Here is a 23,492-nt window from a genome sequence, read left to right on the forward strand (position 1 = left end):
ACGGTAGAAGACATTGCTATTATACTTGAAGATCATAAATTCTATTTTAGGACTAAGTCGTAGTTCTTATCTTTTGTTGATTTTATGATCTCATTCATATCCAGTGAAGAAAGAAAATAGTCAAGCTTGAATGGTATGATATAATTTTGACTGAATAATAATTTTTCTTCAATTTCAAAATTAAATGTGGTTGAAAGGGCAGAGAACTGGGGTGTGGTCAAGAAAAAGGTGCTTAGAACCTGCTAGTATAATAAACTTGTTACTTTAAAATATTTATGTATAGATTTAAAACTAGACATCACATTATTGTTGTTGGTAATTTCTTAGGTATTTGTTGGGTCGATGGCAATGTTGGTTTTGTTGATGGAGGAGTGCACTGGACTTGGATAAGTGTGTGTTTTTTTTGTCTCCTTGGAGGTGCTATTTTGGTTTTTTAAATATGTACTATTTTTCCATCACCAAGTTTTTCCCAAGGGGGTTTTCCTGGTAAGGTTTTAATGAGGCATGTTTTTAAAAATCCCTGCTTCCAAGGGGGTTGCTCAAATGTTTTTTTCGAGTTGTAATTTAATTTTCTATATTCTTTTTAGCTTTCTTTTCTACTTGCTCATTGTATTGGGTTGAAGTACCCCCCGTACTTCATTTCAATATATTATTTAGCTTATAAAAAAACAAGAAAATGCCTAGGAATTGAATTGTTTCGAAAGAAAAGTCCGGATTACCATAAAAACCCTAGAGTGGCCGAGAGCTAAGTGTGGTGTTACGGGTGAGAAAAATATTTTCTTGAAGCTTAGAATTAATGCATGAGTTAGGTTGGATTCAGGAGAATGTCGGGTTGAGATTAGCAATGAATATGCATGCTTTAAGTTTTCTTAAAACACTTATTGATGTATGAATTTGAAACTTGAGATTTTGGTAATTCAAGATAAGCTTTGTATGGAAGTTTAGTTGGTGAATTTGGCATAGAAATTCTATGAAGATGACTAGGAATAAATTATTTTTTGAAGAAAAAGTTTGGTTCCCTAAGAACCTAGTGTGGCCATGAGCATGCCCTATGAGTGTGGGGTGAAAATATAATTTTTAAAGCCTAGAATTTATGCATGATACCAGAGTTTTCAAATGGGAAAGTTTGGGTGTTAGAAAGCATTTCGAAACTTACGTTTTCTCTCTTGGCCATGGGTCAATTATTGGGGTTGGGGTTTGATTGCTTCTTGTTGAACTTGTTTTAATTAGATTATGTTTCTTTATTCTAGGACCGCAACTCTTATGCACTACTACTCGTGAAGGTAGGAGTAACTCAGTCTAGAAGTGTCATTTGAGTCTTGCATGCTTTAATTGAATTGCTTGTGTTTGAGATGAAGGTGTTTAGTTTGATGGTCATTGGGTTGTGAATTTGGCATGTTTTACTATATTGTATGCTTGCTGAATTTTGAGGAATATTTATTGTCTAATTGATGACCTCATTGTGTATATGGCATGAATTGCTCAATAACTTACATGCTGAAAATACTATGTAAATCGCCTTGTTGTTAATGTTGATTTGATGAGTTCTTAAGCATATTTATTAATACTTATGCTTGCTGAAATTTGGAGTAACTTAATTTGATTATTGGACTTGGAAATTATTGATTGAGTGACTAGTGAGGTCACGAGATTTTGTTGGCTAACTTGGGCATATAGTGTTTGAAACTTGACGTGGCAATGGCAATGAGATGGTAATTTGTTCCATGAGATTGTCCTATTCTTTGGAATGTTTGGGTTATTTGAAGTGGCAATGAGATGGTAATTTGTCCCATGAGACTGTCTCACTCTTCGGAATGTTGGATTATTTGAAGTGGCAATGAGATGGTAATTTGTACCATGAGATTGTATCACTCTACGGAATATTTGGATTATTTGAAGTGGCAATGAGATGCTAATTTGTCCCATAGAGATGGCAATGGGTAGGGTTTGGGTAGGGTACTATAGTACCCATCCCCATACCCACATTTTAAAAACATACTCGTACCCGTCCCCATACCCGTGTGGGTAACAACTTCAGTGCCCATCCCCGTACCATATGGGTACATATATGCCCGTATCCGTACCCAATACCCGCAATTTACTTAAATAAAATATAATTTTCCGTATTTACATTTTTCAATAAAAAAGAACATGATTGCTATTATAAAATGGAAACACATTAATTAAAAATACAAAACATCATCCAAATACATTAAGTATAAATTCAACACCTTAGACTCAAAATATAACATAATATAACGTATGTATGAGAAAAAAATAGTGTATGAGAAAGAAACGGCCTGATGATGATGAAATAGGGTTTGTATCTGAAGTTGAAAAGAATTAGTGGCAGGTTGAAAATGTATGATCTTAGATTGGTAATTTCCAATAAGTTTCTTGGTAATTGCTAATCAATTAAAACTATTTTTGTTTTCATTTCTAGGCTATGATTATATCAACCAAAAGTCAGATTTATTAATATTTTTTTCCTATCATAATCTCATAGTAGTCAAGATTTTCGGTTTCTAACCAAATTTAAATTTAAAATATACTTTTAATTTAACAAATTTGCAGTTTCTAATATTTTATCTCTTTTATGATAAAATTTGAAATGTCAACACTCAACAAGTTTTGTAAAATTTTAAAGGTATTTTTTTTTAAACAAAAGGTATTGTTTAAATTTATAGAGAAAGGTTTACGTATATAGGTTTTATTAATATACATATATATATATACATATTATATGTATATTATATATGTATATAATGTGTGTATGGGGCGGGGTGGGTACCATAGTATCCATACCCGCACCCGTACCCACTAAATTTTGCGGGTAATTACTCATACCCAACCTCATACCCATATAGCGGGTTTTTACCCTACCCATCGTGGGTATTTTTTGCGGGTACCCACTGGGTCTCGGACCCATTGCCATCCCTAATGTCCCATGAGATTGTTCATTCTTCGGATTGTTTTGAATTACTTGAAATGGCGATGAGGTGGTGTTGTCCCACGTGATTTGGTTGAAAACAGAAATGATTCTATGTTGTTGGATGTGTTGTCATCTATCTTGAATAAGTTGTTAGCTTATCTATCCTGTTATGTATTTAATTTCGAATAGCATGGTTTCCCCTTATGTGAAGTGATTTTGTGGAGTTAACATTTTATGTTTGCTACTTGTTGCTTGAGCGCTTAACGCTATTAGGGAAGGGAGAAACTTCCGATGAAGCTTAACCTATGCACATGACGTAGGAGAGCTTGTAGGCGGTGGAGTAAACATGGGAGAGGAAGTTTGATGTTTCTTTTTGTGGGCATTAATTGAGGCTTCTTCGCTATCTGAAAACTCTGTTACCAAAACCTTACTTTTACCACTTGACTAAGTGTGTGCACTTAATTTGAATCTCGGTTATTTTATTGTGAATTACTCTTCGATTATTACTATTATATGTTGGGTACAGGTTCATAGTTAATTAAGGACATGTTATGTTTTAAAACTTATGGTTGAAGTGTTTTATCAAACAAGGTGATAGGTGCACTTGCTTTAGTGATGATGAGTTTTGTTTTTTCAAAAAAAAAACTCTTGTGTTTTTGGCCAGCGCAAAATAATCATGAGATTTGATCGGTTACTAAAGTGATTCCTCGATTGAGAAATTTGGGCGCTACACATCTTCTCATTCTATGTCTTTCTTCATTAGATTTCTCTCTCATACTATAATTAGTAGGTAGATGATGTCATAATTTTTAAATTTTTTAGTAATTTAAATATTAAATGATTCTATATTTTAAAAAATAATTAATGCATTAATAGTTATTAATGGCATTAGAATAATTAACAAAAGTCAACTGTGTCTTTTTTCGAAAATAACTAATGTATTAATTTAACATTTAATAATTTTTAATGACATTAGAATAATTAATTAAAGTCAATTGTGACTTTTTGCCTAATAAGATGTATGATGACAAAGTCTTTTTTTAAGAAGTCTCGTAGGATATCTCACGTGATAGGAGCCGGGGACATATGGGTTGGGTAGGGGAGGTCTAGGGATCAAATCCTAGCGGTGCAATTTATCTTTCCGATGTACAAATAATTTTTTTTTTAATAATTATGGTTATTTTTATATATCAAAATAAAAAAAAATTGAGTGTAATATTTTACGTTCAAAATGATATCAAATATGCCATAAGAAAATTGATATCAAATAGTTTTATAGGATTGATTTGGAAATTAATTCAAAACTTTTGTATTTTATGTTTTCGTATATACATCTTGAAGATTAAAATGGTTTTTGGTATATTGATTCGAAGCATAACAAATTAGAAAAAAAAAAAGAAATTAGAAAGAAACTAAATATTAGAAGAAAAACTTAAATATGTATGTGATATACGTATTTAAAAAAGAAAAAAAGAGAGAGAAAATATGAAAATATCTGATGTATACCAATAAAGTACTCTTATTTCATCCATGTATGACGCGAGATCAGTACTAGTAGTAGGTATTCCAAATTCAATTTTTTAAGAACTTGTACTGTTATGCTCAAGCCTTGATGTGTAAAATTTTAGCCATGATTTTTTTGTAAAGTAACTATATCTTTGATGGATGTACCCAGGACTTTCTATTGATGAGTTCTCAAGGAAAAAGTTGAACTTGAAAGCAGAAGAGCTTTCTGAGGAGAAAGCTTTGGCTTACTCATACCTTTGTTAGATTGCTAGCTTGTTTCTGTGCCTAGTGTCGTTAGGTTCCCTTGCTTTTATATATATATATATATATATATACACTCAATTATTTTGTTTTTTATGCAAATCACATGTAATGTCTAATCCTTTCTATGAGGATATTTGAGCTTATGCATATTTAGGCATGGTGGTATAATATTTTTTTTGACATAAGACATGGTGGTATAATAAATAGGCCACCTCCTGCAAAATTCAGTGGCGTTGGTGTGAATGTTCGAATTTTCCCTGAATGCATTTTATTCTTTATATTGTAACTTTAATGGAGATTGAATTAATTCAATTCAATTCAAACAACACTTACAAAGAGGGTAATCTAACCCTAACAATGAGCAATACAACATAGGCACATAGGTGTAAAAAGCACAGTAAATTAAAGATAGGCTTGCTTGATCTAATTTCTAAACTGCCCTAATTACTGAAATGAATACTAAGAAAACTCACTAACCACTACCACTAAGTTCAAACACATAAAATGCAGCAAACTTCCATGTTTTTTTGTTTCAACTTCCACAACTTTTTGGCTTTGATAAAGTTATTTTAGCATTGTGGTAGCTATGCTATCACATTTCATTGAAGTTAGCCTCCATTACTATGTTTTCTTCTTTAGCCATTTTTGGCCAAAATCAATGCTTTGAAAAGGAAGAAGACCTTGTTGATCTCTGGAGTCTATATGGCTCATTGGTCGAAGCTATGCAAGTAAGCGGTAGAGATAGCTGGTTCTAGAGAGACATGGAGAAGGTGGATTATAAGAGTGGCTGGTGGCAGGAAGAGAACATCTTGCTTGTAAGATCCCACATCTTGGTGCAAGAACCATACTGGATTTATACATTTAATTTGCTTATCTATTCAACATTCCGTTGTAGTCTAGTTGGTCAGGATACTCGGCTCTCACCCGAGAGACCCGGGTTCAAGTCCCGGCAACGGAACTTTTTTGCTTATTTTAAGTGATAAAAATATTCTGGTTTCAACTCGTTAAATGGTATCAAAGCCAAACTCTATGATCAATTATGCCAAAGTTTAATTAGTAAATTACACCACTTTCAAAAAAAATTAGTAATTACACAATTTTTGTTTTTTGTTGAATCAAAGCACCTTCATCATATGTCAATTGATGAAAATGGTGGGAAATATAACTTCTCTGAACAACAAAAGAAGTCTTTTTCCTAACCTTCTGTCAAGCAAAGAAGCAATCAGAACTTTGTGGTTCTAAAACACGAACTATTACAATCAAATATGAGTATTATTGCTTCCTAAATTGGACGAGACTTACTATCATGATAAAGTGAAGCTAGGAGATAAGTCCAACATTTCCATCATGAGAAATATTGAGAGACAAAAATTCTGAATAAAGATAATCCTAATGGGCTTACCTGTGATGTTTTCGCTGTCCTGAATTTTAACATAAACTTGTTGAGTGTTGGTTGATACATTAAAATGGATATAAATTATCCTTTAGAGATGGAGCTAGAATGCAAAATCATGGATTGAAAATTAATTTTAATTGTTGAAGCCAAAAAGACAGAAAACCGAATGTTTCCTCTTTATCTGCACAAAGCTAGTCTAAATTTGAGGGTAGATACATGGCTATCGAATTTTTTAATTGGACATCTAATTTTTGGTGGAATATTAGAATAAGAACATAAACATGTTGATCGGTTTTCTTAAATTTACATCTCCTTCATAAGTTTGTGAAGAATGTATTGTTATGAGGAAAACAACATTGTGGTCCATTTGTACAAGGAAAATAAAGGAGAGAAAAGAAGGTATTAGAATTAAATAATTCCGCATAGGTAGGAAATAAAACCTTGTTATAATGGCAGTAAAAGATGTGAAGGTATGAAAAACACTAAAAATGGGGTTTAAATAGGGTTTTGAAGTAAAAATGGTTTCTTTTTAAGTTCACGTAAACTTTCGGAATCAAAAGAAGGAGAGCAAAGAGTAAAGAGAGAAACACACAATGATTTTATCCTGGTTCACTTGAACAAATCCTCAAGCTAATCCAGTCCACTCATTAAGGTGATTTCTTCCTTCGTCGAATGAAGGTAATCCACTAATCAAATGATGTTACAACTGCACTAGCACACCTTGCTCAGTGACTAACAATCCTAAGAACTAGTAAACACTAAGACACACAAGTCTTAGTCTTCTCAAGGCCTACTGGTCTAACCGGTCCATTAACGAAATACAATCAAGAGTTTGAAAGATTGTGTTTACAAGAAAGTTGCTTCTAAACAAGCAGTGTAAACAAATTAAGAATAATGAAGAAAAAGATTGCTAAGGTTTATCGCTTGAATGAGAGTTGTATTGCAATGCAGTGTATTAGTCTTTTTCTTCCTTTCTTCAGCCCTTAAATACTCCAAGCATAAGTTGATATTTCCGTTGTGAAATTCTATCTGTTGGAGGGTACTTATGAAATTTCCAGAACGTACAATGGTTGATCCTCGTAGGTAGACTGGTCATAATAGTACACTGCAAATGTACTATTTGATAGTGACCATTTGTCCTTTACTGTTGACTTCTGATCTTTAGAGGCGCGCTTCAAATGTGAACTTGTGGAGCTTCTAGTCAGAGTCACGAGGATGCTTGGATCTTCAGAACTTCAAGTCTTCAGCTTCTGGACCGTTCCCTTCAAAACTTCTGGTCTTCATAATAGAAGCACTTGGTCTTCAGAGCCAGCTTTCATTGGGTCTTCAGAATCTTCAAGTCTTCAGAGTCTTTGACCGTTCACTTTAGAACTTCTGGTCTTCAGCACTCAATTCTTCAGAACCCTTATCAGAGCTTTAATCTTCAGAACATCTGAAGCAGTAAACTACCGTTCATCAGAACGTAGTGAGTGCAGAAGCGGTTTGTTGGTCGACACTTTGGTCTTTGACTTCTGATGAAAAACTCCTTTCAATCAGAATCAGAAACTGTTTGTCATATACACAAACGAAAAACGTTAGAGTACCAAAGTTGTTCAAACTCAAAATATATACTTGTTATCATCAAAACCTAGAGATGTACACAAAACCAAATCTTGGTCTTACAAGATGCTTAATCATCTTATGTTCTAAAGTCTTTGTTGAAAAGAAAGTTGGTAGATCAAGTAAATAATTGACCAACAAGAAAACGTGTCATTATTGACAATCAAAAGTCATCAGTAATGTTCGATCTTATCAAGAAAAAAAATTAGTGACGTTCGAAAACAGTCAATACAGACAAATTTCGGACAGTCTAGTTCTTGTCGGTATTTACATTGTTGAAAACTTGTACCGGCCGCTTTTGGGTATAATCGTCTGTAATTTACCGACAACGTTGGCTGTCGGTAAATTACCGACCTGTCAAGTTCCTGCTGTCCATATGTTAACAATGTCCAAAGTCGTTGAAAAACTATCAACAACTCTGATCGTCAATGAACATGCGAGAAAAAAATCTGTATCTAAACATCATCACCACCACCACTTTCTTCTTATTGTTCAATATCTTAACAATCATCATATGCTCCACTTACAGTTTATGTAACCCTAAATTTTATGAACCTCTATTGTTGGTTGAAGATATGACATTTCTTCTCCTTGTTAAGGCTCCAATTCATGTCATTGGTCTCCACATGTCCACATAGTTTTGTCTTTATTGCAATACACTATCCACCCTCAGTACAAAACAAAATATACTTACGAATGGACCATATCAAATATAAAGTCGTTAATAATTTTTTTTTCTTGGGGGGCCGTCTTAATCATCAACCTAGCTCATTCCTAGGTGTAGTTGTCGGTAGTTCAACGTTATCGGTTTATTTGCGAAAAATTTAGGGTGAGAGAATGGTGGTCCAATTTCCTAAATTAAATTCTATTAGTTTACCAACGAGTTAAATATGATTGTCAATTTAACCGTCGGTAAACTGTTGAAAGTTACTAACAGCATAACCATCTTTGATAAGTTTAGAAGTAGAAAAGACCTCACTTGATCGACTTGAGGTTTGTCTCTTCCTAAAACTTTCTTTCGCTGATCGAATGATAAAAAACATAAGTATTTGACAGCCACTAACCTTTATTTTAGCCATCTTAATAATTTAGTTTGATACTCTTAAAATAATATCTAATTGCACTTTAAATTTCTCTTTTGTACAGCAGTTGATATTATGTAGTCCAAATTGTACTACCCCACCCACTTGTCTCACTGCACAGTTACCTAGGCAGCCAAAATAATGTACTTTCCGTCATCTACTATTGATCGTTTGTAGCAAGTAAACAAAGTTCATGGTGGACCTTTTCAACTTTAATTTGATCATCCATTTGAGTGCATTATTCATGCACAATCATAGGGGTGCACATGAGTTGGGTTTGATGAATTTTGGTTAAAATAAAATTTGAACCGATCAAAATTGTCTGGGTTGGATTGAGTTGGATTAAATGAATTTCTTCTTCGGACCCGATCCGAACCAACCCGACGAAGTTTAGATTGGGTTGGATAGATTTATTGGGTCACTATATTAAAATAATAATATATCTGAAATATTAAAAAATCTTACAAAAATTATTATAAATTCAGAAAAAAGTTATAAAAAATACTAAATATGTTATACTACTAAATAGCATGAAAAAGACACAAAAAGTTATAGAAATAATACCACATAAATGACATATAACCAAATATCATGAAAACATAAAACTTCATTACCAAATGACATGAAACAATCTAATATAAATAGTATCTAAAAAGTGAAAAACAACACTAAATATCATGTCATAACACTTAGAACTTAGATTTCTCCAACATGTCAAATAACTATGTATAAACATGTAACAAATAACTACGAATAAATACTCTAAGTTCAAATATGACAAATAACTACAAATACTTAAGTCTTAAAGTTTCAAAAAGTCATCACTCCGACACTAGCACTCCAAGTATGAGTAAAATTATAAAAATTATTTTTATATGTATGGATTCTGGGTTGGGTTGGATGGATTTGAACTGAATCCGAAATCCGATCCGAACTTGGTTGGTTTGTAGTAAAATCCATCCGACTAACCAGATTGTCTGATCCAACCCGCATTTTTTCTATTAGATCGGATTGGGTTGGACGGGTTCATTGGATTTACTCGGCCATGTTCACCCCTACACAATCATACTATAAAGAAAACATTATTGAAAGTTGATAAGAAAGCTCAACAAAGGGCATGAGAATTTTGAACACTTCATCATAAAAGTACATCATTTATTAGTATTACAATCAATTAACTCTGACCTAACTAAACACTAATTTGTAGAAAAGCAAAAAAAGTTAGAGAGACTTGCTGATTTGCACAGTATACATAAAAGAAGGAAAAAAAAAGTCAGTATTTCACTTGCACTCCCTTTTCCATATAAGTAGCCGGAGAAGCTTACGTGGGTAGCTTCTCGAGGTTGAATTGATTCTGAGGATAAATTAGTTGATCCAAACATGATAATAATGTTGTCAAACGGTCAAATTCGAGTTACCATGTCATTAAAACTAATCTATGATCTCCCCAATTTAATAATACCCTCATTGATCATGCTTGTGACAAATTCAGAACTCGGGCAGTTCTACTGGATCCTCAGTTTTGATGAATATGTCATACCAGAAATCCATGCCATCATCAAAGTTTGAATTAGAGCCATAGCTCTGCTTGAAAGTTTCATCATAATTAAATGGTTCTTCAAGTGGTAATTCATTTGAGACTGTCAAAGATGGCAATGAGGGGGTTTCAATTTCATCATCCATAGCTGCTTCTGACCAGAAACTCTCATCAATTTCAGGCATTGTCTCCATAGACTCTGTATCTTCTTCACTTTTAGCATTTTTTTGGCTCTCATCACCAACAGTGACTGATGAAAAATCACTAGAAGTTGTTGTAGTGCATGCTGATGAAGACTCCATGTCACGGAAACTAAGAGTAACAGGTTCTGATGATTGAGTTATGGTGCTGGAATTGGAATCAGAGCGTTTAATTTTCGATTTAGAGACTCTAATTTTGGGTTTTGAGCTTGGTTGTTGTTGGTGTTCTGTTTTTGGCAGCTTCTTCTTCAAATGAGTGTGCCACACATTTTTTATTTCATTGTCTGTTCTTCCTGGTAATTTTGCTGCAATTGCTGACCACCTGAAAATAAGGATCAAAATTTTGATTAATTAACTAATATATTTATGAAATAATTGCACGAGATTCGCGTTTAGTTTATTTATTTATAGTGGACTAGAAAACAACAAACTTTGATATTATATATCTTAATAAATTACAGATTACAAGGACAGTGAATCTCATTGCACATTTTACATATTGCTGCATGTGCCATAAACTGCCATTCAAAGTTCTGTGCAAGGCAGATCTAAATCAGAGATTCTTGTTGTAGTTGCAGCCTCACCTTTATTTTTAGTTTGTAGTTATTGGTTGTGATGTTATAGAATGATAACTTTAATCCCACTCTCCTATTTCTTTCTTGATACATCATTAGTTATAGACTTTTAGCTTATGCATTTGAGGATGAAGATCCTCCTTTTCTATTTGGTGTTTCATTCTCTAACTCACCAATTAAATTACATAATTTGATCTGTGAGACATAGAAGAAGACATTAAATAAAGAAGAAGACATTAATTGAGAGCAAATGATTTCAATTTGTATTATAAATGTATCTTGCATATTTTTACGCATCATTTCTTCATCACTTTTTGTATATTGCTCCTATAAATTGATTATCATAACATTGTGAAATAAACCATTGAGATTTGAAGAACTCCACAGTTTATTAAAATTTTGCAAGTATATATAATGGGTTGTCTAAATGACTCCTATGTGAGTTACTAACTCACAACTCAATGGACCAACATGATTTTTTATAAATAAAATATAGAAATTTTAACTCACTTATCTTCAATGTGATTGAATGATGAGTTATTTAATCCAAATTTTCTCATAGGTCATTTAGACTACCTCATATATAATTACACTCAAGATTGTTTATTTTTCAATAAATTTCAATAAATGATTGTGATAACTTATTTCAACAATATGAGAGAATTAAAACCAGTTAGCCATGATGTTGGGATTAAATGATCTACTCTAGTCTCCCTATGGAATAAATATTACTTAACACCTCTTATTCATTTTAATTTTCTTGAATGTTGTCAATTAATGCCCATGGCTCCCACCACTTCAATTAATGTTGTTTATCTGGAGTACTAAGGGAAAAAATGAAGGATGAGTCCAAATCTTCTTGTTATTGATGACACAATCAAGCATTTATGATTTCAGTACATTGAACTTAAGATCACTAAACAGGGACAGACAGCAACATGTGATATACTCCCTCCGGTTCTATTTATAAGCAACAAAAAAAAAAATTCACATAGTTTAAGAAATGTAGTTAAACTAGATAAAATGCATTAAATTTGTCTTAAATCAAAATAAACTTCCAAAATTACCCTTTGTTATTAGTGTTGGAAAGTGGGAAAGAGAGAGAATAATTAATGAGACACATTTTACAAGTTAGAATTAATAAGGGCATCATTGGAAAAAATTAATTAATATAGCTCAAACTTTCATTTGGTTCTTATAAAAAGGACCAAGGTTTTTCTTCTCTTTCATGCTTATAAATAGGACCGGAGGGAGTACAAGAACAGGATCGGTGGCATCATGATGTTTTGTCTTGTTAAGGTTTATTTTTTGTGTGAAGTTAATATGAATTAATGCCATTAAGTATTCTAGGAAGGAGATCAATCAATTTCAATGGATTAATACCTGTTCCCAAGCATTTCATGCAGCTTAATGATTGATTCCTCCTCTTCGGCTGTGAAATTCCCTCTCTTGATATCAGGCCTCAAATAGTTAATCCAGCGCAGTCTGCAGCTCTTCCCACACCTTAACAAGCCTGAGAATTTGATCAGAGAAAGCAGAAGAAAATTAATACACATATCATAACCGTTAAAGTTTCACATTAATTTGAGATATCAAATATAGTAAAATAATTAAGTCACTATAAACAGTACATCAACTCTCGTTTCTAAACTAATTTTTGGAGTAGAATTTGACATGAGGCGAATTCTAAGAATGACATTACCAAATCATCCCAAACATATAAAACAAAGTGGAAAACTCAAGAAGGTTTCAGGATACCAAAAGAACCAAGCAACTCATCTTTGTTCAAAGCTTAAAGCATTGAGCATGTGAGATTGTGAGTCACATCTTTTATATAGTATTTTGTCTTACTCATTCTTAAGTCTTAACCAAATAGTTGTCACATAAATTGGAAATATATTGTGTTGAATGATGAAATTGAAAGTACCTGCTTGCTTTGGAAGGGCACGCCAGTTGCCATGGCCATGTTTTTGGATGTATGATGTGAGGATTTCATCTTCCTCAGCAGCCCAAGGACCCTTTTTCAGTCCCATTTTTTCACAACAAGGAGCTCTTACCATCTTGATTTGTTATATGGAGTCTTGTTTTGTGGCAAAACAAAAGGATGGTAGAAGAAGAAGAATGCACTAGTAAAGTTTGCTAGGCACTTACTACACTCTTGTGGCTAGCTAGCTCCTTTCTCTGTCCTTCAACTTCGTTTCCAAAGACCCGTGGTGGGTATTTATCCTTGGATATTCCGCACGCCATGACTAGAATGGTCCAAGACAAGAAAAGCATATTTCTATATTCAAACTATTTAGCTGGTTCCGCGAAACGGGATCTCTATGTCTCTCTCTCCTACAATGGAAAAGAAAACTATTAATAATTTAATCTGTTGGATATGAGACTTGGGAGTTATAAAATGATTTTGAGATTTTTTTTAACGGATGTTATTGATGTTTGAAAAACGTTTGCATGTCCCTCTTAACATATGTCTTTTATGGAATTTGAACTTGTGTTCTTATTCTTACGTACATGGTCTAACTTACTTACCACTAGACATATACATTGTTGGTGAGTTATATTAATTCTATACATATATTTGTACAATATTATCATATTTTTCTCTTCTCTTACAGAAGTTACAAGCCATACATGAGATGAGAAACTTTAATAATCCCTATTACTATGACTATATGTAGTTTGTTTTTAATGATGCTTTGACGCCAAACGGTTGCCTAGCTGCACTTACATTACTTACATTAGTGGAATTAAAATCTCAAAAAGTGATACAACATTTAAGGAGAAAGCATCTCAACTCATTCATGCTGATACAACTGATAACCATACTAGAATCCATACAAATTGCCTCTAAGTCTAAATTCCTACAAACAGTGAATCAGGCTGACACTCCGAGCAGGATTTCTTTCCAGTTTAATCAACAACTTCGAATGTTGCAAGTCATTCAGATTTTCCGGACTTGTGATCTAAAGGCCTTCAAGGAAGCCCACATGGCACGTCGTGGTCTCAACGACACCGAAATGAGACCTACCACCGACACTGAGGTCAAGGAAAGAGACAACTTCAGAACCAACTTTACCCATTAACAGTAGAGGACATAAGGGGCAGATGAGGGTGGTGGTGGCAGTGGAGGGAATGGATGGTCACGGCCGAGGAGACGAGGGTGTCATGGTGGCGTCACGACATCAATGCACGGCGTCGTCGACAGAGGCAACTAGAGATGGATGCAATGGTGATGGGGTGGAGGAAGGCCACAAAACAAGGAGAAAAATCAAACTATAAAGGGGAAAACCCATTATTGGGTACATAACAAATCTACCTAGTGTGGAAGAGATCGCCTATTATGGAAGAAAACACCTAACTATAAGGAGAGAAAGCCTCCATGGAAAAAGAGGAACTGCCCAAAGGGGGAGGAGGCCCCCAAAGGAGGGTGGTGTTGTTGTAGTCTTTGAACTCTAGCAGAGAAATTTGGGGTGACACTGACACCTAGGCTTTGTAATATGTTTAGTTTCTATATAAATTAACATATTTTCTTCTTTCTTCTAATCATTTTCAATATTGGGCTTCATTTCTCAGCCCAACTGCTCCTTTGTTTTGTCAAGTAATGTTGTTGCCACTATGTTCTTTTAAACGTGCAAATCGTTAGGCAATACACCCCTCTACTTTCTTGATATGTACGTACTATTTAATATCTTCCCTTTATAATTGCTTGAATTTATGTTCCACGTCATTCCTAGTTCATGTAAATGTCTTGGAGACTTGTTTCTGCTTTATTTCCAGATGTGGTCCTCGCAACCATTACCAACCACCTAGGAGGGTACACAACCCTTTATGAACCTATCGCGCGCTATGAGCCAGAGTTGGGCTCAAGATACCTTAAAGCTAAAGGGTCCTTTAATTTGACCGGGTAGGAGGATACAATTGTTTGTTTATTGTTCATGTTGAGTGAACTATGATGGTGACCAGGGAAAACCCTTGTCGGAAGTAAAAGTACGCTTTAAACTCTAATCGTTGTTGTATATGAAGTAAGTGGAAAGATCATCCTTGTTACAAGTCAACCTTAATTCTCTATTGGACTCTTGGGCCATACATAGACTCAGCCAAGAATCCACCCATATAGCAAGCAATAAAGTACAAGTTCTTTATTCATACGATCCATTTATATGAGAGTTCTCTCCATATGGGTGAGTCAATCCTAACATACAAATGACTGCCCTTCTGGCGACACGAAGACCTTCAAATTATATAGGAAAGTTGACTGGAGAAAGACTTCCGAATAATCTTACGGGGCGACTCTTCCATGGCTTAAGCGTCTCTTGGGCGAGCCTCGCAATTGGGAAGCCCCTGACCAACCCACAATACATTGTGCTTGAAGCATATGAAAGCAAATTGCATCTTAATGGCCCTTCATGAAGACGCCCGCTGCGTGGCTTGAGTGTCTCTCAGGCGAGCCCCTCGATTAGGAAGCCCTTGACCAACCCATATCTTAAGCATTACTTTACTTACTTATATGATATTCATTTTAGAATAATTGTCCTTTAAATATTTAATTTATTTCAAATTATTTATAAATCTTGAAGAACCGTAGTGCAATATTTTTTTATGAATCCTGAAGATTCATATCGCACGATTCCTGAAGAACCCTAGTGGGGTGTTTTTTTTAAAAGAACCTTGAAAATTCATATCGTATGAGCCCAAAATTACCGAAGTGAAATTTTTTATATGAATCCTGAATATTCATATCCAGTCCATAAGTACCATAGTGGAATATTTAATATCCTAAGGCTCAAAGAACTACCGTAGTATAATTTTTAATATCCTACGAGTATTAGAATTTTTTTAAAAAAATTTGAATTCTGAATATTCATACCTTACAAGTTCATAAGAAATGTATTGAAATACATGAAAAATATGAGTCACAAAAATCCATACCATACAAGGCTAGAAGAAAAGCAACTTTTTTTTTCTACATGATCTTTTTATGATAATCAATTAAACTAAATAGTGCTATCTTATAATTAAAATGAAATAATCATTTTATATTTGAAATCCATTTATGATTATCGACTAACTGAATTTTGCTATCTCATATTATCTTGAACCTGGACAGTTAAGATTGATCTTGTTTCCAAAGATATGAATATTGCAACAGACTATATGACGAAGCAAGCTTCGCTTCGCATGAGAGATCCTCGCTGTATGTTTGCATTCTACGCCCCTGCCATCATTGAGCTTCTTTATAAAAATGTTTTCCATTAGTTAATTATCCTTCTAACCTTTCTCTTATAACCAAAAACAAAAATGAATTTAATTTACATATCCTTCTGAAAGTAAAAGAAAACTCAAGTTTTTTACATCAAAGTTTTTTTTTTAACACATCAAAGAAAACTAGTTTTTTGTTAAAGCAGAAAACTTTAGTTGTATGGACTACTAAATCTTCAAAAATATTCATACGAAAAATAATACTTTTATATTACATGTGCATGTGTCAAAGGCAGTCTGTCGTATGCGTTGTTTATTTGCACCCGTGTGTATCCAGCCACTTGTGTTTGGTCTTTTTAGTCAAAATGGCATACATTTGCTGTTTTTTTCTACAAGAAATAATATGAATAAATATAACAAAAAACTTAAACCGTTTTACATGAATGATTTTATATTATATTTTTAACATGTCTTCTCACACGAGAGTTTAGTTTGGCTTGAAGAGTGAATAATACACATGTCACCTACCATGTACTGAAATTCTATATTTTATTAGAAAATGGGAATGACAATGATCGAAGTCTAGATCTTTCAGTTATAGAGACTCTGATACCATTAAACAACTAATTATTTTAAAAGCTTGTTAGATAAATATCATGATTTTATATATATTTATATTCTAAGACATGTAATAAAATTGTTAATTCTCATACGATACGTATATAATAGTTGCTAACATTATTTTTAGGCTTAATTCCACTTTGGGCCCCTGATCTTTTAAAAATGAGCAATCGGGGCCCCCCGTGTTTAAACGTAGCGGTCAACACCCCTCATGATTCTAAAACGATCTATTGAGGTCCTTCAGTTAAGTTCCGTCAGTTGACTAAACGGAACTCGCTGACGCTGCACTTATTATTATTTTTTATTATTAAATCAGAATTATTAAATTCATTAATTCTGAAAAAGCAAATTAGTGACGGAAATAATCCGTCACAAACTTAATTAAATTCGTCACAAAATTAATCTTCATCTTCCTCAACCTTCCGTCCTCAACGTCCTAGAAAACACAACCTGAAAACCTAACCTTCCTCACCCTCTTCTCTTCGTCGATCTAGGTCTCTCCAAACTCAGGAACCCATCAACGTCCAAATCCATAAACCTAACCCAACCCATCCCAGCAAACCCAACAAGCCCACCCCCACCATCAACAATCAAGCCACCACCCATAAGCCAACCCTTACCCTAGCAAACCCAGGTTCAATGAGAAAGATGAGGAAGGAGAGAGATGCGCAATTGATGGGAGATGAACTGCCGTTAGCTGGAATTAAGCCAAAAAGGGCTAGTCGCCGGAAATCGCCTCCGGCGCCGGCGCACAGCGGATCACGGCGGAGGGCATCGGAATCGGAAATTTCTTTGTGGATTTTGTTGCGGACTAGGCGAGGAGCACAACGGTGGTGTTAGTTTGTCGAGATCGTGAGCGGTTCGCCGTAGATCGGACTTTGAAGGCGGCGGTCCTAGGGTTTCATGGTGGTGATGGCTTCCACGTGGTGGCCATGGTGGCTGCCCTTTAGGTTCGCGCGAGGATGATGAGGAGGTGATGGTGTGACCGGCGGTGGCTCTCATGGAAGAAGAAGAAGAAGAAGGAGGCGCAGTGATGTTGTGTGGTTTTAGGATTTTCAGAGAAAAATGGAGAAGAAAGTGAGAGAGGGAGAGATGTCGAGATTGAGAGAGAATTGGGGGGGGGGGGATTTTGGGTAAAAAAATAATGTTAAAATAAAAAAAGAAAAGCCATGTAAATGGCTCTGTTTGGTCAAACTAACAGAACCTAACAGAAGGGCTTGGAACGCACGTTTTCGAAATGTTAAGGTGTCTGACCGCTACGTTTAAACACAGGGGGCCCCGATCGCTCATGTTTGAAAGATCAGGGGCCCAAAGTGAATTAAGCCTTATTTTTTTTTATGTATGATATGGGTGATATATATTTTTGTGTTTCAGTTAAGAAGTTGTCAATAAAGGCACGCTAATAATATATATAACGTTTCAAATATGAAATTGTCAATGTCGACATGCAATATGATGGCTTGTTGTCAAATGCATGAATGTTAGAGTAAAAACACAAATTCCATGTTGATAGTTTTATTTTATAAAAAGGTGCATGTAGGAGCCGATATTGTTTCATGTTTTATATAATTGAAATGAGTTTTGACCGCTAGCTGTTGATGATGGGAAATTTTATTCAATTAGAGAATTCTTTGAAAATATAATAAACTTTTAGTCATGTTAAAACAGCAGTATTAATTAGGGGGCGAAAGCGATATACGATCCTTACATTTCTTGTGATATATGTCCTATCTTATTCTTCCGTCAACTAAAAGGACTTGTAAGTCCAAACAAAGCATATATGTCCACAGTCCACATATAAACTGGGACGACAGTGGGGCTTATGTGTCTATAGGAAGGGATTTTTCTAAGCCAAGCAATGAATTAATTATCAAGCAGGATTACATTATGGGAGATGTAGGGCTGATTAACCAATTAATTAACTTTTGAACCAAGATCAGTTTATATACACTTTTGAAGAAATTTATTATTATATATTTAACTGGTTACTTACAATTTTAATTTTTTTTTCTACATCAGAATTTAAATTCCACCCGCCAGGGATTGAACCCTGAACCTTCCCCTCCCAACACAAATGTCTTTCAACTTTTACCACTTGAATTATCATTGTGAACACTTACAATTTTAATTAAGATAAAATTAAACAATTTTTATTTCAATAATACCATATTTTAATAAATTATGATATTCTCACTTCCCATAAAAATTAAATACCATACGAAAAATGCAAATGAATCCTCTTATATTAATTTTTTAAATTATAATTCTTCTTATGTATGAGAATAAATGATGCATATGAGAGATAATAATGATTAAGAGAATTCAAAAGATTAAAATTGGAAAATATAATTCATTCTTAAAAAAATCAACAAAATTAATTGCATTTTTAGTCTAAAATTCTTCTATTTCCGAACTGTTACACAGGAATAGATTGATATATATTTTAGTCTAAAATTAAGTTTTGTAACAAAGCAATTTTGAATTTTGGATTTTATGTTTCGGGTTTGAAGAGTGTTCTGGGTGATGATGAGAGATAAAAACGAAGGGATGAAAAATAGGATTTAACCGATGAGAAAATCTAATTTTATAGATAATATAAAATTTTTTGTCCCCCTAAAGTCATCAAAATTTGGTTTTAGTCCATCTACCGTCACATACCTATCATGTGGGCATGCGAGATAAGCCTTAGCTTGACAAATAAGCTAGTCACCCAAGTAGTTTAGTACAATATTTTAAAGTTTCGATTAATAGAATTTAAAAGATGGAGAATAGTTTGTTAAGAGATGTCTACTTATTTAATGTGATTTCTTAGCATTTGACTTATTTTTTTATAGCTTAAAGATTACTTATAAGTAAAAGTTAAATATAAGAGCTTTAAAAATAAGGCTAAAACTGTTTGGTTGTTTTCATATTTTTCACATCTTAAATGTAACTTTTAAATTAAAAGTTGTTTGATTGATAATCTGTCTTTTCACATATACTTATATAAATATTTTATCAAACAGTTGGTAAGCAAAAATAAGCTTATACGTATCAGAAACATTTTTGCATAGATGAAGCACTCATCTTCATCAACAGGATAATTTCTTTGACTAAACTCTTCCATATCATGTTCAATTAAAAGAAAAACCAACGAAAAAGAAAAAAAAAGGGGGATTATGAATCCATTGTCGTCCACAACTTTTTCTAAAAAGTTATTTATTTCTATTTTATGTTATAAAAAATTAGTTACTTAAAATTTTAGAACTTTTTTAAAATTGTTTTGACCCAGTTTTAGCTTAAAAGTCACTTAAAAGTTAAAAAAAAATTTGGCCAAACACTACCTAATCTCAATGAATTAATCTTATAATTTAGCTGTAACTTGGGAAAAAAATATGCTTTAATTCAACCCGATAAAAATAAAAATATTATATACAAAACTCTACCATATATAATGAGAAAGGGGAGTAATCACCAACAAAGTGTAACACAACTGGTAGATAATTGGACTCCTTAACCATTTAGTCCAGGGTTCGATTCCCGGGCGGTGCGTATGGAGAAGCATTTGTTGGGAGAGACCTACTCCCTTGTATTTATAATATTAGGTTTGAAGTGTTGAACAAGTATACATATGGGTCTGGCCCATGAACTTTTAACTCTGATAGGCATCTAAATATTCATAACAAAAACTCAAAACTAATAATGAAGTACACATATTTTGACTTGATCACTAATGTTAAAATAATTAAATAATATTGTAGACCGAAAAAAATAAACATCATGACTTGTGCACACGATCTAATGAGACTAGCCGAAATTATATATGAATAATAAATATTGATCTGTAAATGAATACAATACCCTCATCATGCGGTGTAACGTACGACTGGTGCGATGCCTTTGGCTAGGTTTATCAACTTCCAAATTTCCTATAGTGAGAAGCCTAGGTAGAAGAAAAGTGATGAGTTGCACCCTTGTGATTTGAACATCATAAAATGCTTGTAGAGCAAGGAATCCATCCTTGTTATGGGGTGGAGATTGTGAGTTGAAGAGACCCTCCAAACCAAACTAGTCTAGTCCATGAGCACTCCACGAAAGTATGAGTCATTTTTTCGCTAGTTGCTCCACAAATTAATGGACACAAGTCATCTATGAAGCAATTCCTTTACCTCAAGTTTACCTTTACAACAAGAGCACCTTTGCACAGTTTTCACAGGAAGACCTTAATTTTATGAAGAATATCTACCTGCGGTATTGCTTTCCATAAATTCCTTAGTAGGCACTTCAGTTGTAGAGGTCACCGGATTGCCACCTTCGACGTCGACGAAGACTAAAATCAGGTAGTTTATCAAATAGTATGGTCTAAGTTCAAATTTTGCTCCGAAGAGTAACCATTTTTAAACTTAATATATTCTACAGGGAGTCATTTAACCCTTCTTTTTATTAGTATTTTGAAAGTTAGATCGGCGACAAAAATTGGTCAAGAATCGTTGAAAACGTGGTTGAACCGTTCAGTTATTATTTTTAGTTTTCTTTTGCTTTTTAATTTAGAAATATTTTTACTCATTTATTATTTATTTATATCATATAAATTATATAAGTTAATGTACCAAAAAATATAAACACCATGAACGCTACCGTGTGTTCGCCCGCGGTGCGGTAAGGCACCACCCTATTGTGTCAGCAGCTAACTCCGGCGTGTCAGCTTAGTTATCCTCAGCAAGCCGCTTACTTGATGTCTAGCTTGCAAACTAGTATACGTTCAACAATCTATAATAATTTAAAATTTTATTAGTCTAAATTTATTAATATCTTATGTGAATATATTATTCCCTCCATTCCAAAACTATTATAGTTTTAGCTTTTTTGTTTTGTTCCAAAACCATTGTTGTTTTACATATCCAAAACACTTTATCTAATTCTCTTCCACTCTTGCCCTCATTTAATATTGTATTTCTCAAGTATCACCTCTTATTTCTACCAATCACAATTCTCACCAATTAGTTAACCAATAAATTGTATTTTCTCTCTTTCCTACAACTCATATTAAATAAGGGTGTTTCAGTCAAATTATAACATCAATTAATGAACTCTTGAACTTTGTGCAAAAACATTAAACTACAATAGTTTTGGAACGAAGGAAGTACATAACTAATAAAATTAAAAAATATTATTTTATTTCTACTGATTCAACTACGTTCACACATTGAATCTTAACTCGATGTTTTTTTTGGAGAGTAATCTTAACGTGATGTTTTGAGCAGTTCAATGACTCGTCTGATATTCTGAACATTGTTTTTTTGGCTTAATTAATCAGAAGGCCCTGTAATTGTAAAGGGAATTAAATTCAGGGCCTAAAAAATTTTTGCATCAAATTGGGTCTCTAGAAATTATTTTTTAATTCAATTAAGGCCAAAGTGTGTCAGCCCTCAATATTGTCCCAGTCATCAATACCACGTGACTTTTACTATTATTTTTTGATTAAAAAAATTAAAAAAATAATTTTTAATTTCAACTCAATTAAATAATCAGAAAAAAATAATTTAAAAACTTAATAAAAACCTAATCTAATAATCCCTTGACTAAACAATCTAATAATCTAAATAATAAACTAATCTAATAATACATAAACCCAGAAACACATAATCAATTTCCAGCAACATCTTGAAGAAACCCAGCAAAATCTTGATCCAACAACAAATGCTACCTGTAAGGAGAAAACATGCTACTGCCAGTAGCAACAAATTCAAAGGGTTGGAATTCAACAACACTTTTATGCCTGCAACCAGATTAGTGAACCAAACCTCCTCACCCAAACCCTCCTCCACTCTCAACAAATTCAAAGGGTTATCCACGGCATCACCCTCACGACCTCACACCAAACCTCCTCACCCAAACCCTCCTCCACCTGCAACAAGATCTGTGAGCCCCACCCCCACCTGCAACCAGATCAGTGAACCCCAACCCCACCCCACCCCCATCTGCAACCAAATCTGAGGACCCACTTCCGATAACGTGTTGCTGGTTATGATCTTCATCGCGGTGGCGTTGTATTTGGTGAACCGGAACAAGGGTTTAATCCAGATGAGCGTTTCGGTTCTAAAGCATTTGTGGGAGCAGGCTCGATTCTGCAAAATGTGAAGCTCCTTCTCCGCGTGGCTAGTGGTGGCACTCGTCATCTCTGTGCTTCTCTCTCTCAGGAACCCCAAATCCACACCAAACGAAAATCAGAACAGGATTTAGGTGGGTATGGTGGCAGTGGGGTTGAGGTTGAGGTTGGGGTTAGGGGTCGGGTTGAGGTTGAGGTTGCGGGTGGGGAGGTGAGGTTGCGGGTGGGGTGGGGGTTGAGGTTGGGTTGCGGGTGAGGATGCAGGGTAGGGTGGGGAATTTGATGATGATGATGAGTTTTTTTTCCCTGTTAATAGGTTTTTTTTTAAAGTGTTAATAGGGTTAATTAAAGAGGATGATGAAATGTATCAGGGATTGGATGATGATGATAAAGATTTTTTATTAAGTTTTTAAATTTTTTTCTGATTTAATTATTGAGTTGGAATGAAATTTTTTTTATTTTTTTAATTAAAAAATAATAAAAAAAGCCA

At 34.0% G+C, this 23,492-nt stretch overlaps 1 protein-coding gene and 1 non-coding gene across 2 annotated transcripts; one reads left to right on the forward strand and one right to left on the reverse strand.

The window, feature by feature from the left end:
• Positions 1-5,587: 5,587 nt before the first annotated feature.
• On the forward strand, positions 5,588-5,660 carry TRNAE-CUC (transfer RNA glutamic acid (anticodon CUC)). The gene has a single exon. It is a non-coding gene; the product is annotated as a tRNA-Glu (tRNA).
• A 4,232-nt stretch (positions 5,661-9,892) lies between these two features.
• On the reverse strand, positions 9,893-13,343 carry LOC130718727 (transcription factor MYB30-like). The gene is made up of 3 exons (XM_057569352.1): positions 13,019-13,343; positions 12,475-12,604; positions 9,893-10,838 (listed from the first exon to the last, which is right to left on the reverse strand). The coding sequence occupies exons 1-3, from the start codon at positions 13,149-13,151 to the stop codon at positions 10,268-10,270; spliced, it is 834 nt and encodes a 277-aa protein (XP_057425335.1). The 5' UTR covers positions 13,152-13,343; the 3' UTR covers positions 9,893-10,267.
• Positions 13,344-23,492: the final 10,149 nt, after the last annotated feature.

Source organism: Lotus japonicus, chromosome 5 (genome assembly GCF_012489685.1).
Source record: "Lotus japonicus ecotype B-129 chromosome 5, LjGifu_v1.2".
In the NCBI taxonomy this organism is placed as follows: Eukaryota; Viridiplantae; Streptophyta; class Magnoliopsida; order Fabales; family Fabaceae; genus Lotus; species Lotus japonicus.

Coding starts and splice junctions, on each gene's coding strand:
- LOC130718727 (XM_057569352.1), bottom strand. CDS start 13,151: ATGGTAAGAGCTCCTTGTTGTGAAAAAATGGGACTGAAAAAGGGTCCT. Junction 12,605..13,018: donor TGCCCTTCCAAAGCAAGCAG/GTACTTTCAATT, acceptor TCAAATTCTCAG/GCTTGTTAAGGTGTGGGAAG. Junction 10,839..12,474: donor CATGAAATGCTTGGGAACAG/GTATTAATCCAT, acceptor CCTTATTTTCAG/GTGGTCAGCAATTGCAGCAA.